The following is a 21,243-nucleotide window of genomic DNA, read 5'->3' as shown; positions in this document are numbered from 1 at the left end:
AGACTGCCTCTCCCAAACACCCAACATTCTGTAATTAATTAAAAAAGTTTTTTGATCCCAGTTCTCCTGCCCCTGTATTCCAAGTAGCAGATACAGGTGTGCCCTACAACACTCAGCTGAAGAAGAAACGTTCTAGAGTGGCTGGCCAGGGCCACCAGGCTTGATGGCACAGCAGAGCCCAGAACTAGGTTAGGTGAGCTAGTGCCACAGTTGTAACAGCCTCTGTCTCCTACCTTTCCTGTCCCAAAACTTTCCCTCCAGCTGAACTCAGAACACATCCCCTTTGAGGCTGATCCCTCCTGGATTTCACAGAAAGACTCTCAAAGTCCATCCATCCATCCTTCACCACCCCACCTCTGCCCACATGATCAGTTTTACCTCTGTGGGAAGTTGCTTGTCCCTGTAGAGCCTTCCCCTCTTGTTCCTGTCCTGTCCTTGGATTAAAAGGGCCTTGTCCCTGAGGGTGCCCTCCTACAGTCCCAGGATCTCTGTCACACTTGGAGTTCACCACCCCTTTTACTCTTGGGGTCAGTTGTCTGGAAATATTAGCTCCCACAATGAATTGTGTAGCATTGGTACCCTGCATCACAGACCTGTGAACCGGCTTCTCTTGTGCCTGTCTGTAAGGCCCCAAGGCCGCACAGCAGCAACTTCCAAAGCCTATGGGATGATAAGTGGTCGAGATCATCAAGTCTCTCCTGGCCCAGACTGAGCCCTCCGTCAAGGTTACATACAATGCATTCTTCCCCAGTTCACATATTCTAAGGAGTGCCTGTGTCCTAGCTCTCAAAGTCACCCCAAGTCAGCCATCTGGCACCAAGTCTGCTTCTTCCGAGCAAGTCTTAGCAGAAGTAGCAGACCTGCAGACGGGCACCCCGGGCCATGCAGCCAAAGTCAGCCAGCAGACAGCGGGGTGAGGACATTGGGATGGAAGTGCAGGCCTATGCTCCCGTGCCAAGGCTCTCGCTGATGGGAGGGAGGAAAGGAGGCTGCAGGCTGCTGCCAAGCTCCACCTGCCAAGGATACAGCAGCCTTCCTCATGGCCACCCGAACTTTAACATCCCTGAGTCTTTTCTCACCTGTCTCGGCTGCTTTTCCTGGTAACCTTGATGGACAGGGTGACCCCCTCCTTTCCTCAGCAAATTGGTGGTCCACACAAGCCATCACAGGAGAGAGGTGCAGAGGCAGGCAGCTGATGCCTGTATCAGGTTGGTGGTCCTCACTAGCCATCACAGGAGGGAGGTGCAGAGGCAGGCAGATGATGCCTGTATCAGGTTGTTGGTCCACACAAGCCATCACAGGAGAGAGGTACAGAGGCAGGCAGCTAACACAAAGACTTTTCCCAGCCCTCGCTCCAGCCTCTTCCTCCTTGCTGTCACTAATACCAGATGCTTTGCTGGGATGGCCAAGGAAGAGCACAGGCCTCGCCTAGAGAACTGAAAGGGGAGAAAGAAAAGCTGAAGCTACACATAGTGTGTGTGTGTGTGTGTGTGTGTGTGTGTGTGTGTGTGTGTGTGTGCGCGCGCGCGCGCTACAGCGTATTATGAAGTCAGGACAACTTTTGGTAGCCATTTCTCTCCTTCTACCACGTGGTTCCCTAGAATCAAACTTGGACCTTCAGGATTGGCAGCCAGCCCCTTTGCCTGCTGATCTATCTTCCTGAGCCAAGCACCCCAGCTTAAAGGAGTCTCTGCCATCTGGCTAGCAACTTCAAGGTGAGCCTGGAGGCTGGTCTCCTGGGCGATCTAGCCTGTCAAGTCAGCAGTTGACACTATCACAAGGCCATTCCTTTTCCAGCACACCTGTTGCTGAAATTCCTCCTCAGAGGCTGACGTAAGCCCTGTCTAGGTCAGCTGGAAAATCAAAGCAAGATTCACTCTAGAGAGCCAATACTTTGACTGGGCTTACTTACAAAGCATAGGTTAGGGGTTCCTTTCTGGAATGCAGGTGCCCCCCGCAAAAGGCCACACCAGAACATCTTTACCCAACAGAGATGATGGTGCTCCCATAGCCACACAGATGAAGACCCTTCCCCTAGCCTTCATGGGTCTATATACTCAAGCCCCTCCCTTGGGCCGTGTGCAGTGGGCAGAGTTGTACACAGCAGGTGGTACGAAGAGCCAGGTACCCAGAGGAGGGTCTCATGACCCTGCACACGCCTGTATGAGGGATGTAAACAGTCAACAGCTGAGCTCGCAAAGATGGCAAAGATGGCTGTTGTTTGGCTTCCAGAATAGTTAGTCCTGTGCAGCAATGCTGTATACTCCACCCTCCCCAAAGTCTGTGACTGTCCTCGTCCTGTGACTGCCCTCGTTCTGTGGGTGGACAAGTTCAGGACTGAAGTAGTTCAGGGTCACCGCCACAGCAATCAGCCTAGCTTTGAACCAGAGGCTTTGGCCTCACATGAACTCAGTTGCATCTCCGCAGGAAGGACCCAGAGATAAACAGTGTGACTCCTTTTACAGACACAGACAGGAAGCTGAAGGGGGACCTTGGTCTTCTCTGCTGCAGGCCAGTCTGTGGGCTACAGGGAAACAGTTGTCACAGTTTGCTCCCCAAGTCCCATGTTCCAGTTTGCTTAGCACAATTGATGCCTGTTATCTTAGTCACCCTGGCGGGCTAAAAGGCTGAACAGCCTGATGGAGCCTAGGAGGCCTTTGCAATTACATTAGCTTCTGGCATCATGAAAGGGAGATGCTAGCCTCACCCTCCCTCCTCCACTCCTTCCTCCGGCTCCCTGGGACTTCGTGATTCAGCAGCAAGTCAGAGGCAGGCTAGTCTGTGCCGTCCTGGGAGTGGAGCATTGACAGGCAGCGACTGTCATCACCACCTTAAGACTGCCACTGAGTGAGGAGGGAATCTGACTTGTTGGGCCCCCAACAGAGTAACCCCCCCCCACTTGTCCTGTCTGGCCAGAACTGATTGAAGATCAGTGAGAGGTGGGTGTGCCTGAGGTGGGGGAGCCCTGCCTTTTCATAGCCTGCTGTGTCAGGGATGGGGGAGTCCCAGATACCTAAGCTGCTTCTCAGCATGCTCAGCCGTTAAAAATACCAAATGGTTTTGCTGAAAAGGGCCCAGCCGGAAACCTCTGAGAATTTCCTATTAGGGCAGTGCCTTTCTGGGCTGGAGCCAGGCACCTTATGAATTCCTCTCTGCCATTCAGTTGTGACCCAGCTACCCCCACTGTCAAGAGCCACTCCCCCCTTCCTCCTGCATGTTTGTCAGGCCCCAGGGTTGCCTTCTACCCCTGCACCCACAGCTCCAGGAGGGTGGAGCTTGAGAGACTCAGAACTAAACCAGGGTTCCTGGTTTGGGGCCCAACCCAACCACAGCCACTCACTGACTGATGTTGGACAAGGAAGTGTCTATAAGCCTTGCCCTTCTCACCTGAAAGGGGAGAACATGGCGTTGCTAGGGGGAGAGATCCAGGAATCCTGGGTGGAGGGCTGCAGACTCTGATGGCAGGACAAGGCCAGAGGTTCTGTCTGGAAGCCTTTTGGGAAATTTGAGCACATTGCTCCTGCTTCATATGAATGCCCCTAAGGTGTGGCCGGTGCTTGTACTGGTGCTTATGCAACCCTGGCCCAGCCTTAGAATCCCAAGGAAGCATTTTGGGAACACAGATAACCAAGTAGGTGTGGGTGGCTCCACCCTGGGTTTCTAGCCAGCTTTCTAGATGGTTCTGTTGAATGGTGAGCCTGAGCTTCAGTGTGGTGCTTGGTGACATGTGCCTCATTCCTCATGTCCCCCTGTCCCATGGGGACAGCTAGCTTGCCTTCCCACTGGAGCTGCTAACCAGCTCGAAGACAATCCCAGACAGCCTTCAACACGGAGAAGGAGGCCACTGAAGGGAGGGCGCCACTCCTGCTTGGCCACCGGCAGCCCTGGGAATGGCCAGTGTACTGTGGAGTTCTAGAATACTGCAAGCCCTTTGGGAAAATGGCGGCTCTGAATTGCCAGCCGTGGCCTGCTCTTCCCCCTTGGCCAGCCTCAGTGGAAGATCTCAGAAAAGGAATTTCCTCTCTGGGTGGGAAACAGCCACCACATACCAATCCTTTCCCTACTGGGAGCTCTCCCCGCATCTGCACACCAAGGGGGCACTGGAGGCAGAGGCAGGCTGGGGCTCAGCAAATGTCCCAGCGATGAAACACCATGAGTGAATTGGAGAGGAAAGGGTTTATTTGACTCACCCTTCGTTCATCACTGGAGGAAGTCAGGACAGAAACTCAAGCGGGACAGGAACCTGGAGCAGGAGTTGACACAGAGGCCATGGAGGGGAGCTGCTTACTGGCTTGCTCCTCGAGGCTTGCTCAGCCTGCTTTGTTATAGAACCCTGGACCATCACCCCAGAGATGGCCCCACCTACAATGGCCGGGCCCTCCCCCATCAGTCACTGATTAAGAACATGCCCTACAGGCTTGCCACAGCCTGATCTTCTGGAGGCATTTTCCCAGTTGAGTCTCCCTCCTCTCTGATGATTCTGTGTCAAGTTAACATAAAAACTAGCTAGCACATCAAGGGGGCAGGATGAGAGCCCACCCTCTTCCTAGTGATGGTACACAGATTTGTGTCACCAAGCCCTACTCCCCACCCTTCCTAACAGTGCGGCCTCTGTCCCACAGGTCCTGCAGATTTTCATCTCCCCAGGGGCTCATTCTAGCACTCAGGAGGCCGAGGAAAGCAAGAGTTCAAGGCCAGCCTGGTTTTGTGAGGCTGTCTCAAAACCTAACAAGAAATGCAGTTTCCCAGACCCTGCCCAAAGCTGGGGAGAGGGAGTGGGGACTGTCCCAGCATCTCTGCCTCTGTAGGCCAATCATCTTTCCTGTTGCCTAAGGCCACGCCCTCAAGGCTCTGAATCTGATGGCTGCCCTCCCTTCTCCACTGAGACCCTTCTCCGGGGAGCAGATCCAGCTAGCTAGTTTGCTTGGCCAAAAATAGGTAGCAAGTGGCATTTTCTTTGGTCCCCAGGGACTAGGAGGGCAGTTCCTCTTGTCTCCAGATAGGTCCCAAACTGGCTCCTGAGCCTTAACAGGAATTCCATGAGGCTGGGGAAGGGAAGTTGGAGGAATGGAGGGTACTGGCAGAGCAGCCAGCTTTGGGGTGTCTGCCTCTGCTTGTTACTGACCCTAGGTCGACCTGCACCCCGAGGGCAGAACTGGGCAGACTCCAAGCAGGGCAGCTGGAAGAGGGAGGGACTATATGCTTATGGTTCAACAGTTATTTGAAGTGACAGGATTAGAACCTAGTGCCCACTTTAGATGCTCAGTCTTCACTCCTGCCACTCCCCGCTTCCTAGGTACCCCTGCGGAGTGTTCTGAGAGAAGGCCCAGTGTCAGCCTTAGCCTTTCAAGAAAAAGAACTGCAGATGCTAAATATTGTTCCCGCACGCGATGTTTGCCCACCACTTGCGCCAGTCCCAAAAGATGGAGTGGGCTAAAGCAGCTAGTGTATGCCTTAAGGAGCCGTGGGGGGATGGGGGAGGACATCATGGAATCAAAGGGTCGCACAAACTAACTGAAGGAATGAAAGCTTGCTGAGGAAGTCGCTACTTGTCTAGCGAGGCAAAGTATTCCAGCGATGGGGAGTGTTCCAGCGGTGGGGAGTGGGTCCGCCAATGGTCAGAGCCTGGGTTCTAGCGATCGCCCACCCTCCGGTAGCCTCAGTTTCCCTGTTTAGCAAGCGCACTGGAATCTGATAGCCTTCTTGGATCTATTGAGGATTAGGGAAAGGTGAGCCCCTTTGGGCAGGCCGGGGCGCGGTCCGGTGAGGGCTGCGGAGCGACAGGGAGGGGCGGGGCGAAGAGGCCGATCGCGCTGTGGGGAGGCCGGGCTGCCGAGGCGGCGGGCGGGTATCGCAACGCGCAGTGCGTGCAACTGCGGAGCGCGCGGCTCATAGAGCCGCGGCATCACATGAGCAGAGGCGCCGGGAGCTGCCACAGCGCGCCTGTGTGCGCCCCAAAGCTGCAGCTCCGTGCCCCCCCCCCTCCGCCCACCCTAACCATGTCTATTTGTTGTTGTTTCTTTTTCAGAGATTATGGCAGTTCCAAAAGGAAATCAGGTAAGAGAATCTCAGCGTCTGTCTTTCTCACCTTCCAGCTGCATGCACCTGTCCCTCTGATCCTGCGCAGGACTTTCGCGGGCGGGGGCAGGGAGGGGATGCCTTTCTAGCCTGCGGCACTATCGTCCTGCCTGCCTCGGGGTGGGGGTGCACATCTGTTGCCCCCTCCCTGTCCCTTGCCCTCCAAGTTCTCTGCCACGCACACTTTCATTCTCCTCCTTAGTCCCTGTGACTCCTGAATGGGAGTAGGGGTGCATGGGGCAGGGGATGTCTCAGGAACGGCCTAAGCCCCTGCAGCATCTGCAGCCGGATCCTGCATCCCAGCTGCAGGAGCCACTGCTGGCTACCGCTGTGGCTTTCCCGTTCACTGCGATGGAAGTGTTTGTGGATATGCAGGTTCTTCAGCGTGGGAAAGTGAGAGGGAACTGAAAAGGGGTTGCTCTTGAGAGACTCGGGATTGCTGCACCTCACCACTGACCCGAACCCTCCCCCAGCTCTGAGCTTGCACTGCTCAGTGCTGTGGGGTCAGCTGCAGTAGTTTGCAGAGCTGGGGGGGGGGGGGAGCCGGTGTAGGTGCTTCCCAAACAAGAGCGAGGTTCCGACACTATCCCTGGAGGGCCAAAGAAAATTCTTTCTGGGCGGGGGAGGCTCTCCCAAATGGCACACCGCCTGGGTGTGGGTGGGGTGTAGTTAGTTGGGGGAGGGTGATCTTTTGTTAGTGCGATGAGTTGGTGAGTTTTGGGGTGCGGGGCTGGGGCAGACAGAGCGAGCTATATTGGCACGTCTGTTTCCTGTATGTGTCATGGTGGGGCAGCGTTGTGGACAGTCTCCTGAAGAGTCTGACCCTTGGGGCTGTGTTCAAGGCCCCTATATCTCAATGCCGGGGGACTGTGGACCAAGTAGAGGCTTGTGTGCAGCCGTGATGGGTGGGAGCTGAGGTGGAAGTAATTGTATTCTGTATCCTTGTAAACATAGGTTTGGGTGTGCTGGGTGTACACACCATTGTGTCTGTGTGTGGGAGGCCACGGGTTGGGTTGTGCGGACATGGGTGGTCCTGCTGATAACTGTGCATAGGCTGGGTGTCCTCCATGGGCTGTAGGCTGAAGCCTGTTGAAGCATGCTTGTGTACTTAGTTGTGGGGTAGCATGTGTGTGTGCAGATGACTGACTGCTGAGCCAGGGTAGCTCAGGTGCAGCAGTAAGGCTTTTCTTTCTGTGGCAGGAGCCTGAAAAGTTTGGTCATCAACACTGCCAGCCAGAGCCCCAGGGAGAACCGGGCTGGAGGGGCAAAACTGGGGCTGGGATAACCAAGACGCTTGTTAATGCTGAACCCCAGCTTCCTGTTTGGCCTTGGGAAGTCTCTTGTTGCCGTTATGCTTAAAACAGTAAATAATAAGGATGCCTTATTATTTATTCTATATCATGTGATATAGAATAGCTCTTAGCGCCTAATAAAACCATAACCCTATGAAATAATATGTGTATCATACTATATATAGTACTGTATGATACTGTAGCCGTAGCGTTAGTATATAGAGCTTTATTTTTGTGGTCCTCCAGCTTACGTTAGGGGACCTGCCCACTCCTCCATGCCCCACCCAGAATACCTCTTCAGTTTCTCTGCCTTCCATTTTCATCCAGGCAAAGGACGGATGAGGAAATTTAATTTACATTGGTATGCTTATGGTAATGGCCACTTAATGTCATGGTTAAAATGGCAGGCTGGAGCCAGGCATCAGGCATTCAGAACCAGGCTCATCTTCCCTGTGACTCATGGGAGATTTCTTCCCTCCCAGGACCCATTCTGTCTTCGTAAATTAGGGATGTTTACATCCACTTTGTGGTGGTTAGCTGTTTTTCTTTAGATCGTTATCTTCGTATGTCCTCAGGTGGGCCATGGTGCTTGGTCAGCCCTTAATTTGTGTGTTTCTATGATGTTGTTGTTTAATGAAATTAACATTTAAATCAGTGAACCCTGAATGAATCCAATTACCCTTTCTAATGTGGGTGGGCCTTATCCAGGCAATTGAAGGTCTTAATGGAACACACACACACTCACACACATTCACACACACGCACACACACTCACGCATACACACATACACACACACGCTCGCGCATACACACACACACACACACACACACGTGCGCACACGCACGCACACGCCAACCAGGAGCTCTGCTGTAGCTTGCCTTTGGACTTGACCGTGGCTGGTTCCCAGGCTCCTACCCGGCCTCTCTCATCACAGACTTGGTACTCAACAAGCTTACACAGTCACATGTGCCAACTTCAAAAAGAGTTTTTTTCCCTATATGCACATCGTCTTGGCCTGTTTCTCTGGAGAGCCCTAACTCACACGTAGGTGGCAGCGATGAAGACTGGATCAGTTGATAGTGTGGGTGTGCTTAGATCACTGCCCGCAGCAGCACTGTTACTCAGTGAGCGCCTGCGCCCAGAACTTTACTTTTCATGGTCCACTCAGCCACACTGTGTGGTGGCTTTTGCAAGGAGAAACCTAAAACTCCAATCTGGTGATGGTCCTCGACTCTGGGTACACGCAGAATCAGAGTCCAGGTTTAGGGCTCACCCCGGCGCTGCGGTGAAGCCTCTGAGGCTTGCTCATGCAGAAGAGGGTGCCTTTTCTCATCTTTGCTTCCCAGCCTAGTTCCAAAGCTTGACTCCTCGGAAGACCCTTGCTGATGGCAACCACTTGTCTAGAGACACGGTCTGGCCGTTGGGCCCAGGTTGTCCTGTCTCCTGCTTAGGGAGCAGGTTCGTGTCACTTAGGACATGAGGGAAGCCTGGGGTCAGGATGCTCACTTAGCCTGCGCAAAACCTAGGTTTAGTCCCCACACCCAATACACCCAGTCTGGTGTGTGCTTGCATCCTCACCACTCAGGAAGCCTAACAGGAGGGTCAGAAGTCCAGAGGGATGTCTGGCTTCTATAATAGAGCCAAGGATGCTTCTTGGCTCTATGATACGCTCCAGGCCAGCCTTGGTTACGTGAGACTATGAACGATTTCTAGAATTCCTAGAAAGAAGCTACGTCAGCACAGACTGACTGACTGAAGGGAACCTCGGTGGTGTGGAGAGGCTGCGGTGTTACAAGAGCCTAACTGTCCTGGAGCATCTTCAGCCTCATCAGCCTTTGTCGCCCTCCGCTGCATGTGACCTAACATCTTTGTGACCACTAGGTAAATCATTTGGAATATATGAACTGAGTCCTACTTCCCGCCAGCCAAAGGCTAAGGGTACCGTCGGATTTTTCTGAAGCCTATAGCGGAGCCCTCCTCCCACTCCCCTTGCAGCTGTTGCTTGGCAACCTGATGCATCCAGAGTGTTTGAAAAGCATATAACTTTAGGACTTTCTTTGCTCCAGTTACTGTAGACAGATTTCTGTCTCTCTGAAACCTGTTATTTGGGGAAACCTGGACCGGTGTTCTTGGTTGTGGCTACTCGTATACTCATATTCCGCTCTGAAATGAACCATCCCCATGAACCGTCCCCGCTGAGGTGACGCCTGATGCTTTGGTTGACAAAATCCTGCTCCCACTCCCACCCTCATTCCCACCCACCCCACAAAAAGTCAGAAGCAAGGCTTGGGCAGAGCTGGGGAAGGACGATGTCAGGTGGTTTACAGCCTCGCGGAGGAGGCAGGGTGACTTTTGACCTGGACAGAGGAGAGCGTGGCCTGACTTTCATCTGCATCTCTCTCCCAGCACACCTCTTTCTTTCTCCATCTTTCTTTGCTAGAACTTGGTAGTATCTGCCTATCACTAAAAGTCATCTTTAGGCTCTCCCTCCCTCTCCTATGGACTTCACCTCCAGGTCCACTCACCTCTCCAGGAAGACTCCAGCTCTCCCAGTGGCCCTCCTTGGCTTCCACCTTTACCCCTCAGTTGCCATTCCCTGTAGCGCAGCTAGGGGGCACTCTCAAAGTTACATTCCAAACCTGCTGAAATTCCCCCAGGGACTTCCACGAGGTGAAGAACTCCTTTCTTCTGGCTTACAGAGTCTTGCATAATTGACCCCTACTGCCTTTCTGACCAGGGCTCTGTCCCAACACACTCCCCACCCAGCCAAACCTGTTCAACCACGCGGTCATCCTCGGCCCTCAGACGTCAAGCTCGTTCCTTTGCAAAAGTGGTTTGTGCTTGCTGCACCTTTGACCTAGAGTAATCTTCCTCCATTTTCCCCATGGTTGGCTCCCTTTTGAGACTTTTGCTCTGTTGTGTAACATCTCAGAGAAACCACCCAACCTCGCCCTCTCTGACCTGTCTCCTTCCCTGTTGATGACCCCTCTAGTTTTGCTTCCTGTCCATCTCCCACCACCCTGAAACCCTGGCTGTAGGGTTTGCACCGGTACAAGCTCCACCCACTTGTTGAGAGGTTTGGAGACTATGAATACCCGCATCTCCCCGTGAGAGTCTGGAGAGGGTGGCCTCTCTCTGGGCAAGCAAGATTAACCATGGCTTTAGCTGTCCTTCTTGAGCCCCCGCTGTGTTCAGGGTACTGCCCAGGTGTCCAAGTTACGGGAAAATGCCTGCTGCTTGGGAGCTGGCAGCGATGAACTAAGGTGCTGTGTGATGGGGGAAGTGATTGGGTGGCGGGGTTAGTTGACCAGGAGCACAGCAAGTGGGAGGGCCCAAGGCCTGTGAGAGCCAGCCAGCTCCTCCAGCAGAAGGGCTGTGCAGGGTGGAGATTGAACAGGATGAGGGGCAGGGTATAAGAATGGATATGTTACAGCCTGGAGAGGAGGTGGGGTGACGTAGCACAGATTACATGGGGCCTCCCAGGCCATTTTAGGGTGCTGTGCCCATTTCTCTGGGAGATGAGGGACGCTAAATGGATGTGGTGGGACCAGGGTGATGCGACTTGGCTTGGTTTCTAGCTGGTGATTGGAGATCCATAGCATGGACAGAGTACAGGTGGCGTGCCCCGGCATCAGGGGCAGCATTGGTGGGTTTGATGATTGCGGCTGGGCCTCGGGAAAGTGTGGACAGTGCCAGTCAGATTGCTTGATGTTCTAGTTTATATTTGATTGCTGAGACAAAATGTTCTAAAAAAGCTACTTGGGGAGGAAAGGGTTTGTATGGCTTATACATCCAGGTCACAGTCCATCCCTGAGGGAGGTAAGTGCAGGAACTCCAGACAGGAGCTGAGGCAGAGGCCATGGAGGAGTGCTGCTTTCTGGCTTGCCCCACGGCTCTCCCAGCTTGCTTTTTATACGACCTCGTATTCCCTGCTCAGAGGTGGCCCTGTGCTCGTCAATTATTAGTCAAGAAAATGCACCACAGACTTGCCCACAGGCCAGTCTGAGAGAGGGGCCCCTTCTCACTTAAGGTCCCTTCTTCTGGGTGACTTCTTTGTGTCGAGTTGACAAAACTGACCCACACGCTTGAGTTTCCTAGCTAGTGTGTGCAGGTTGCCAGTCGTATGACCTTGGACACGTTCCTTCACCTGGAAAAACAGAAGCGGCAGAAGACAGGCGGTGCGAGATTTATTGTAATTGGGCATGATGTAATCCTGGCACTCAAAAGGCCAAGTTCAAGGCCAGCCTGGACCACCTAGGGAGGGAAAGAACCAGGGTGTGTAGGGGGCAGCCGTATCATAAAGAACTGGTTTACACTCCAGCAGGGATGTCTAGGGCATCCTAGACATAGGGCAGACCTCTAGAAAACAGGTTGGACCCAAGCACAAGTTAGAACTTCTGTCCACGTGGTGGGTCTTCAGGGCGTCTCGGCTCTGCCCAGTACAGCTCTGGTCTCCCTCACCACCACCCCGGTGCTGGGCAAGTCTCCTTACCAAACATCCACTAAGGATGGGCTATAGCCACCACCACCACAAAACTGACTGCATGTGGGGTGGGGGGGGCTGGTCTCTCCAGCTGGCCCACTGAGCATCACACCTAGCTAGCAGAGGCAAAAGCACTGTCTGGAGGGATGGCATGAACCATTCTGAGGGCCTTCTGCCAGCCAGCAGCAGGAAAGGCCAGTAATAGCTGTGGTAACCCTCCGAGATGGGCAGGCTTTCTCCAAGAGTCCCAGAGGACAACGAAGCCCCCCAGCAGAGCTTCCCCTTCCAGTTCCCATAGCACCCGAGGAAGATGCTTGAGAAGTTCTGAGATTCGCCACTAGGCGGCGCAGTGGCCCTAGAAGCTCTGAGATCATGGCTTCCTCGTGGTGCCTCTTGCCAGGCCCCTCGGCCTGGTGCTCCTTGTCAGCGTTGAGCTGTCTCAATGCAAATGAGGTTGCTCAAGAGTGTTGCAAGATGGTTCTGTTGGGCAAGTGTTGATGTTCCTGGTGAAGCCTGTTTACTCAGCCTGCCTTCCATCTCTGATCCCAAAACAGTCTTACTGGGCCCTGTTGATGAGATCAGTGCTGTTGTGGTTGCATTGTTGGAGTTGGGAGTTTAGGTTTTGGCATCGGACACCCTAGGTAGGATTTAAACCTCAGCTCAGCCTTTCGTCGGCTTTGCTATTGGCTTACGTGTTTATGGTTTATTATAGGCTTTGAAAGGAGGGGAGAAGTTGATGTTACCTTCAATTTTAAGGTAAAAAGATTCAATCATAATACTTATTTCCATCTTGTGAGCCCCAAAGGAGTGTGGATTCTGACCCAGAATGCCCATTTCGTGCCCCAGTTCTTGTTCTTGAGCAAGTCCTGGTTTCCTTGTGCCTCCGTTTCATCTGTAAAATGGGGGTGCAAGAGGCCACAGAGATGTACCCGTGCTTCTCTAGGAGAGGGTGCTGGTGTTGCTCCTCCCCACTCTGGGCAGTAAGTAAGTGCCATGTGGGGGGGGGGGGCTCCAGAGGCCAGAGGGGCGCCTGAGACCCCTCAGAGCTATAGTCATAGGTGACTGTGTGCTGCCCAGTGTGGATGCTGAGAACTCAGGTCCTTTGGAAGAGCAGCAAGTGTTGTTCTTAACTGCTGAGCCGTCTCTCTAGCCGCGTGCGTCAGCCTCTTGAATAGCACAGTCAAGCCTGCGCCCCTAGGCCTAGCCTTTAAGCTTGGGTGGGTTCTGTTTGTTTTTGCTTGTTTTTTAATGTTCTTACTTAACTTTTTAAAAATTTTATAAACTAATATAAAACCCTTGAAAGTAAACAAAAATCTCACACATTTAAACTGTTGACTTGTGGAGAACAGAGGACAGTATGTGGGGGTCGTTCTCTCTGTCCACTGTGGAAGTTCCAGGGATGAAGCCCAGGACTTTGTGGCAAGTGCCTTGCCCACCAAGCCTTATCTCCCTGGCCCCTCGCATTGTACTTTTCAGACAGTCTCACTCTGTAACTCAGGCTGGCCTTGAACTCATGGCAGCCTTTCTGCCTCTGCCTCTCTGGTCCTGGGTTAGAGGCATGAGCCGCTGTGCCTGGCTAAGTTTAGTCTTTATTTATTTTTTTTAAGTTTTTTATTTATGTTTTTAAATTATTATTTTATATTTGTGAGTGTTTTGCCTGCATGTATGTCTGGGTACCACATACATGCCTGTTGCCTGAGAGGCCAGAAAAAGTGTTAGATCCCCAGAAACTGGGGTTACAGATGGCTGTGAGCCACGCCACAATGTGGGTGCTTGGGATTGGACCCAGGTCCTCTGAAAGAGCAGCCAGTGCTCTTGACTACTGAGCCATCTTTCCAAACCTCCAAGTTCAGTTTTGAATAAAGTATACTTTTCTGATAGTAGGACTTACCTATAAGTACTGGCTGCTATCAAAAAAAAAAAAAAAAAAAAAAAAAACCAAAAAACTGGCTACCCAGAAAAGCTGGGCCACCTTTTAAAAAACTGTGTATTTTATATTTATTTGCGTGTGTGTGAAAGATAGAGGACAACTTACAAAGTCAGTTCTCTCCTTCCACTGTGGGGGTCCTCGGGGATCAAATTCAGGTCGTCAGTCTTGGTGACAAGCTATCTCTTCAGTCCCCGCCTGCCTTTTATAGATGAGACAGCTTGGAGTGTCCGCTTGCCCCAGGGTGGGCAGAATTTGGTCTCCTGCATACTCCAGCATGTCTTAGAGCCAGTGAGGTGTGTGAGGGCTCCAATGCAGCAGAGCCAGCATCTGTGAGGCCTTGGAGATCCGCTTTTTCTAGGGTTAGTGCTGCAGCAGCCTTCTTCAGGCAGAGAGAACTGACTTCTGATTCTTTGAAGCATTGGTTGGCTCCTGGCCCAGGGAGTGCTCAGCTCCGCTGACAGGGAAGGACGCTGTCATGGATACAGGAAGGCAGACCAGAGAGAACAGGAGAGGTAGCACCCACGGGGAGGCTGGAGAAAAGCGCTCTGAAGCTGGGATGAGCTGCAGGGTGTGCACTGGGTGTTGGGAGCGAGAGACGTGACTGAGGACCTGGGGTTGATAAGTGTGAGGAGTCAGGGGACGAGAGGAGCCTTCCTGGCAGGAGAGGAGACAGGGCTGGAGAGGAAGCCCTGGAAAATGTAGTATTCCCCCTACCAAAGCAATTTCCAGGGCTTCCTGGTCCGCTGAAACCACTCATCTCCAGTGGAAGACCCAGGCTGTTTGGTGACCATGACCAAGCTCCTCTTGGCGCCCTCCTTTGGCCTGGCCTTGGGTGAGCTTGCCATGTCAGGCAACAGCTTCTGGCACGTCTCACCCAGGCTTGTGTTTTTAAACAGTTTCAATTTTCATGGCACTGGCTCCTCAGCCTCATATCACCCCTAAGTACAGAGCCCATCTCGTTGGAAACGAGGCTGATTGGCTGTGTTCCGCGGCCGGCCCATGTGGCAATGATGTGATGGAGTGTCAGTACGGCTCACGTGTTGTGTGCTTGCACGTAGTGGGCACACGCCTTGTCTCGCAGCCAGGGCAGCAATCGCTGCTCAGCTGGCCTGGGCACACGATGCGGGGCAGGAAGGAAGAGCACTTCCCGGATTCTGGGATCTCAGGAAGGAAGTCCAGGCAGCCTGGAGGCCCAGTGTCCTGTTCTCTTAGCTGCCTCTGCAGCTCCTACCACCCACCTTCTCCTGCTGGGGAAGTAGGAAGCTGGACTGGAAGAGAGCAGCCTGGGCAAAGGCCCAGTCAGAATTCTGAGGCTGCTTGCTAAAGTGCAGTTTCTCAGGCCCTGTCCAGACCCACTACCTCAGCATGGGCGCCCAGGGATTGTTTTATTTCAAGGCAGGGCTCTTGTAGTCCAAGCTGGCATTAAATTCTCTTGGTGATGGAAGCTAACCTTGAACTCCTGATCCTTCTGGCTTCACCTCCCATGTGCTGGGATCGTAGGCATGAAGCCTATACTATACTGCCTAAGAACTCTTAAACTAAGCCAGGGCTTACATTCCAGCTGTGGACTGATGGCCACATTCAGGCTTGATAGACAATGAAGGCAGCAAGAGGGATGTCGCTGGATCCCCATGTGCCTGGGCCAGCTCTTTGAAGATGTTTTTAGTTGGAGGTAAGCTGCAAGGAACTGTCAAGAAACAGGGTTCTAAGCCCACCCCTCCCCCAAACACTGGCACCTCCACCCCCAATCTGGCCTCATCGTGGGCAGTGAGGAGACTCTGCGGAAGGCTTTGTTCCTGGGAGAAGGAGGCACCCAGTTGTGGTCCAGCAAAGAAATGCTTCCCACCGCAGCCCTCAGCCAGAGCCCAGCTTGTTGCTCACTTTGGCTTTCTGGTTTGCAGACATGTGACATCGGGGCAGCATTTCCAGTAATGATGAAGCCGATGGAAAAACAGAGACCCGAGGGAAATGCGCCTTGCTCATTGTTTGCACCTTTTTCTGATCTAAAGTCGCTTAGTTTAGAAACAGAAATGAGAAATGCGCCGTGTGGAACTCGGTTGGCTCGCAGCCTTCTTATAATTGGTCAGTTTCGAAATGTGAAGGCAGAGAGTTTTCCCAAAGTTTCAGGACGTTTAGAAGGAAAAGCGTGCTTTTCCCTGACTTTTTCTTTGCCCCCCTTGGATCTGGTTGTCACCATGTGACCCGAGTAGCTGGCGTAATTATGGGAGGACCGGTAATGTCGGGACAGGAGTCCTGCATTAAGATAGTGAGGCCGTGTCGGGATCTCTTCACATTCCCGGCTGTGGGGAGCATTGGCTCCCTGTCACTGCCCTTTCCTCAGCTCCCCTTCTGACTTGCATGTGTGGTGTCTTGGGGGTGGCATCTGTGGTCTCAGGGACAGCTTTTTCTCATCTGGGTCTCCCTGGGTCACCCTGGATCCCTGTAGGTTCCCTGAGTGTTAAACAGGGTCCAAGTGAGTTATATAACCATTCCCTCAGGAGGGTGACAAGCCAGCAACACAGGCCACATTAAGACTGTCTTTGTACACTGGCAGTGGCCCCATGGAGACCTTGCACATACATAGGTCTGTCAGGGAAGGACATCCACTCTGTTCCCTACCTGCCCCACCCATCTAGTGCCTCTTGGGGCCTCATTTACATTTGATCCCAGGGTTCTGATTTCAGGGCCCATGCCCATGCTCCCATGACCTGGGCCACCTCTTCTCAAGGCCAATGACCTTGTGGATAGGAGTGGAAGTCTGGAAGAGGGGGAGGGTCCTTGAAGGCTGAATGGATAAGGAGCAAGTCTCCCAAAAAGTGAAGGTTCTGGACCTTTCTTCCAGGACTGTGTGGCTGTTGCTGGACCTAGAATTGGCCTCCTAGACTTGGCTGTTTTATAGATTTGTTTGCTAAGCAAACATTTAGTTTTCTGGTGCTAGAATGTGTCACAGAACACAGGCAACTTCTAGCAGAAAGAGTGTAAAGGGTTAGAGTCTATGATGGAATGTACGCATTGACAACAGGCAGCTGGAGCAGCCAGCTGAGAGCTCACGCCTTGGTCCATAAGCAGGAGACGGAGAGCATACTGGGGGTGATGGGAGTCTTTGAAGACCTCAGAGCCCAACCCCAGAGACACACCTCCTCCAACAAGGCCACACCTCCTAATCCCTCCCAAACAGTTCCACCAATTAGGAACCAAGCGTGCAAACATATGAGTGTATGGGGGACATTCTCATTCAAAGCGTCACTAGGGATTCAACCTCATGCATGCTAAGCAAGTAAGTTGTCTACCACTGAGCTATGTAGCTCCAACCCCCAAACCCCCCCCCCTTTTTTTAGATGAAATCTAGCTAAGTTGTCCAGTGTCCCAGTTAGGGTTTCTATTGCTGATAAAATATCATGATGCTAAGCAACTTGGGAGGAAAGGGTTTATTTCATCTTACAGTTCTCAGAACACACTCCGTCACTAGGGAAAGTCGGGGCAGGAACCTGCAAGCAGAAACTGAAGCAGAAGGCATGGGGGACACTGTCTACTGACTTTCCTGTCCCATCTAGGACTGCTGCCTAGTGGTAGCGCCGCCCGCAGTGGGCTGAACCTCTCATATCAGTCATCAGACAAGTATTTTCTTGATTAAGATGCTTTCCCAGATGACCCTAGCTTACACCAAGTTGACATAAAAACTAGCCAGCACACCCATACTGGCAGTGGATGTGTGCATTCCTGCGTCAGCCTCCTGAGTGCCAGGCAAAGAGAGGGAGCGGCTGTGCAGAAGGTGTCTGGCCAGTCACAGCCCTTGGTGACCCAGTGTACAGGCCTCCTCTAAACTGGGCAACTCAGGTGGCTATGGTGACACATGCCTGCAATCCCAACAGAGGAAACAGGCATCGTACTCAGCTACATAGCAAGTTTCAGGCCAGTCTGGGTTACATTGACACACTGTCTCTAAACTTCAGGTGTGAGGCGCTGAAAAACTTCCCATTGCCTGGGAGAGTGCAGCACGTGGGCCATGAGTTTGAGGCCAGCCTGGGCTGCAGGCTATCTCAGTAAGGAAACATGTCAAGTAAACTGAGCATGCAGCTCCTCCATATTCTCCAAGTACCCACCGTGAGGTGCTGTTCAGAGAGCTAGCACAGATCACCTCTGCTAATAGGAACGGTGCACCTGAGTGGGAGAGCGCTTGTCCCAGGGGCCTCCTCCAGCCTTCTTTTTAGAGTAGAACCCTAGAGCAGTCTCAGAGATGCTTGTTCACACCCATAAAAGGAATGCAATCATTCTAGCTGTTTTCCTGGCCATGGTCCCCCACCTAGGTGTCTGCCATAGGACATGCTCCCTAGGGCTCTCCCTGTGGCCTCCCTTGGGAACAAGTCTATCAGGCCAGACTCCCCAGCGTTATTGACGGACTGACATGGACAGAACAAAGAACAGCCTTTTTTTCTAGAGCAGGGCAGGGCTCAGAGACATGGTCTGTCTATGTCCGTCCGTTGGTTCTTCTTGGTGGGAAGCTCAGCATGGACTGTGGTGTGGAAGGGTTAACCCCGCCCCCAGCCCTCCCCTGTCCTGCAGGCACTCTCACAGCTGCCGCTTTCTGGGCAAAGTTCAGTCACCTGAGAGCCAGCTGTGGGATTTCCCCAGCGGCGAGGCATGCATGCATGCTTCTGTGTGCGTGTGCATACACTGCTGTTTATGTGGCATCATTGAGCTCAGGGGACCTGGCCAGTCCAAGGCGGGAGAGGCCCAGGGGCTTCAGGCAGACACCATGGAGGAGGGGGTCCTGCGGCCCTGGATTTTACCAGTCCTGATAAGCACGTTGCCCCTGCACAGACTCCTGTTTCCGGTGACATCCATCTTGTCACAAAATTATATTGGTTATGGGTTTGTTTTTGGTTTTGGTTTTTTTTTTTTTTAAAGAGAAGATACTTAGGCCAGATGCCTCCTGAACATCTTTTTTTTTTTAAATATTTATTTATTTACTCATTATATGTACAGTGTTCTGTCTGCCTATATGCCTGCAGGCCAGAAGAGGGCACCAGCCCTCATTACAGATGGTTGTGAGCCACCATGTGGTTGCTGGGAATTGAACTCAGGACCTTTGGAAGAGCAGGCAATGCTCTTAACCGCTGAGCCATGTCTCCAGCCCCCTTGTTTTGTTTTTTTTTTTTTTTTTAAGTCCTTGGAACACTTTGAAGCAAATGTCAGTCAGCAGCCTTCTGGGATGTTTGCTCGGCCTGAGGGTCTGTGTACCACAGTGTCCAGGAAGGTTGAGGGCATCCCCCAGCCTCAGAAGGCCTGCATGTGGCTCAGGAGGACAACTTTGGACTAGATTAATATCAGGGCCGCAGAAATCAGTGGGCCTGGGTTCCTATGAAACCAGTAAAGCAAGGACCAAAAAAATTCACGCTCCCATCATCCGCTGAGGGTTAAGTGGACGGTCACTTTGAGGTATGGCAGAGTCCAAAGGATTTTCGGGCACGTGCTCTCACCGCGGGATATGTGCTGTGCCTAGCTCAGTGTGCTTTTATTAAACTCCTGCTCTGTGAACACTTGCTAACGCAGCCCCTCGCAGGCCTTCTGGAGCTGGATGAGACAGTGAATGGGACAGGGAAAGATGAGACAGACCAACCTTCAAAAATGGGTATTCCCAACTTCAGTTCAGACAGGAGCCCTTACCTCACTTCTGTGGCTGGTGAGCCTTGCTCAGAATCAGGCCCTGTTATACCAGTAAGCGGACTCACCCTGATTCCTCTCTCTCAGTCCACTCCAGTGAGCTTCAGAGCAGAAGGATGCCCTTTGCAGGTGCCTGGACAGGGTCAAGCAGGTAGCCAAGGGTGCCAGGCTGCTTCAAGACAGGGCAGACAAGATCACTGGGGAAGGGGAGGCGTTGTACGATCCCTTCTCCTGTGCTGAAGATGGCCTGTAGAACTGGGACATCAGCAGGGCCCAGCAGGGCCTGCGGACGCTGCTCACTAAACAGCCGCAGCTGATTGAGTCCAGAGTGAGAGACGGGATGTTCTACCCCAGACTACCTGGATTGGAGGGTCCATCCTGACCTGCTACCCTTGACCCCCTCCCTGCAGCCCTGCCCTCCCTGTTGGCTCCTGAAAGGGCTTGCCAAGAGATGGGTACAGGACTAAGTCTATAGGTCTGAATTGTCTGACTGTCTGTCTTATTGAGTCACTGACTCATTTCTGTGCTACGTGTGTGTGTGTGTGTGTGTGTGTGTGTGTGTGTGTGTGTGTGCATGCACATGCATACACAGTGCCCTAAGTGGGGGCTTCTCAAGGGATGGTGGGTGGAGCAGCTGCAGGGAGGACCACCAAGGGAGACCACCCTGTGGAGGGAGTGGCTGGGATGCTGGAATTCTTGGTCTTGTGTTTGTTTCTTGCACACAAGCAGCAGGGCTCCAGGAGAGGTAAGGACCTGAGAACTGAGGGGGAGGCCACACCCAAGGGGCTGTGCCGGGTCAAGCCCAGCTGCCAGGAGCAGATGCTCGGCCCCACCCACCCATTTCCCCACTCTGTGCCCCTTTGTCTGCCCACACATCTCCCAACTAACGAATGTGGCCACCTGTCTTTAAACAGAAGCTTCTGGTCTCAGCACTGCGCAGGCCTGCCTGCCGCTCTCTGCTGAAGCCCCTCCCCCGGACAGCTGAGTGTTTCTGAAGGTGGCTTTCCCTGCTCCCACTGGGCTGCACTGGCCAGGTCCCAGCCCTGGCTCAGGAAGGCATCCTTTTCTTGGTCCTTCAGAAGCTATGGGCCACCCCCATTGCCCCACCTGAGCAGACCATCTGTTTGTTTTCCTCCAGCAGCTCAGTACATTCCTACCCCAGGCTGGGCTGTCCCATGTGTACGTGGATTCTGGGAAGGGCAACACTCTGGGGAAGGAGACCTTTGTAGCTGCAATTGTGGGAACATGGCTGAATTTAACAGAGAGGAGCAGAACAGAAAGACATAAGGCCAGAGGGGAAGACCAGAAAATGAGATCTCCCCTGAGGGTCCCTGTGTTCCCGATTCCGGGCCCACTTGCCTGGGCTCCACTCCGACACCAGCTCTTCCTTGCTGTGGGGCCTTGGGAGAGGACATTAACTCTTCTGAGCCTCAGTTCCCTCATCTTCAGAGGGCAGATTATTGTAAGGGTTAAGTAAGAAAACACGTCAGCTGTTCAGAGCCGGGCCCTGCCCTCCTCAGGTCGTGTGAGAAGTGATGCTGTCTGTCTGAATCTTTTTTTTTAAAATATTTATTTATTATGTATGCAATATTCTGTCTGTGTGTATGCCTGCAGGCCAGAAGAGGGCACCAGACCCCATTATAGATGGTTGTGAGCCAACATGTGGTTGCTGGGAATTGAACTCAGGACCTTTGGAAGAGCAGGCAATGCTCTTAAACTCTGAACCATCTCTCCAGCCCCGTCTGCCTGAATCTTAAGCAGATGGTGTGCGCGCTCTCTCTCTCTCTCTCTCTCT

General features: G+C 52.8%; 1 protein-coding gene across 3 annotated transcripts in view; it reads left to right on the top strand.

The window, feature by feature from the left end:
• Positions 1-21,243, top strand: part of Sh3pxd2a (SH3 and PX domains 2A) — a 197,761-nt gene that overhangs the window by 116,616 nt on the left and 59,902 nt on the right. For all 3 annotated transcript variants that reach the window (XM_026781309.1, XM_005352440.2, XM_005352439.3), the window contains exon 6: positions 6,029-6,057. In XM_026781309.1, the coding sequence (XP_026637110.1) occupies positions 6,029-6,057 (29 nt within the window). The remainder of the gene's footprint in view (positions 1-6,028; positions 6,058-21,243) is intronic.

This window comes from Microtus ochrogaster, chromosome 8, assembly GCF_000317375.1.
Source record: "Microtus ochrogaster isolate Prairie Vole_2 chromosome 8, MicOch1.0, whole genome shotgun sequence".
Lineage (NCBI taxonomy): Eukaryota > Metazoa > Chordata > Mammalia > Rodentia > Cricetidae > Microtus > Microtus ochrogaster.
This window is presented reverse-complemented; position numbering and strand designations above follow the sequence as displayed.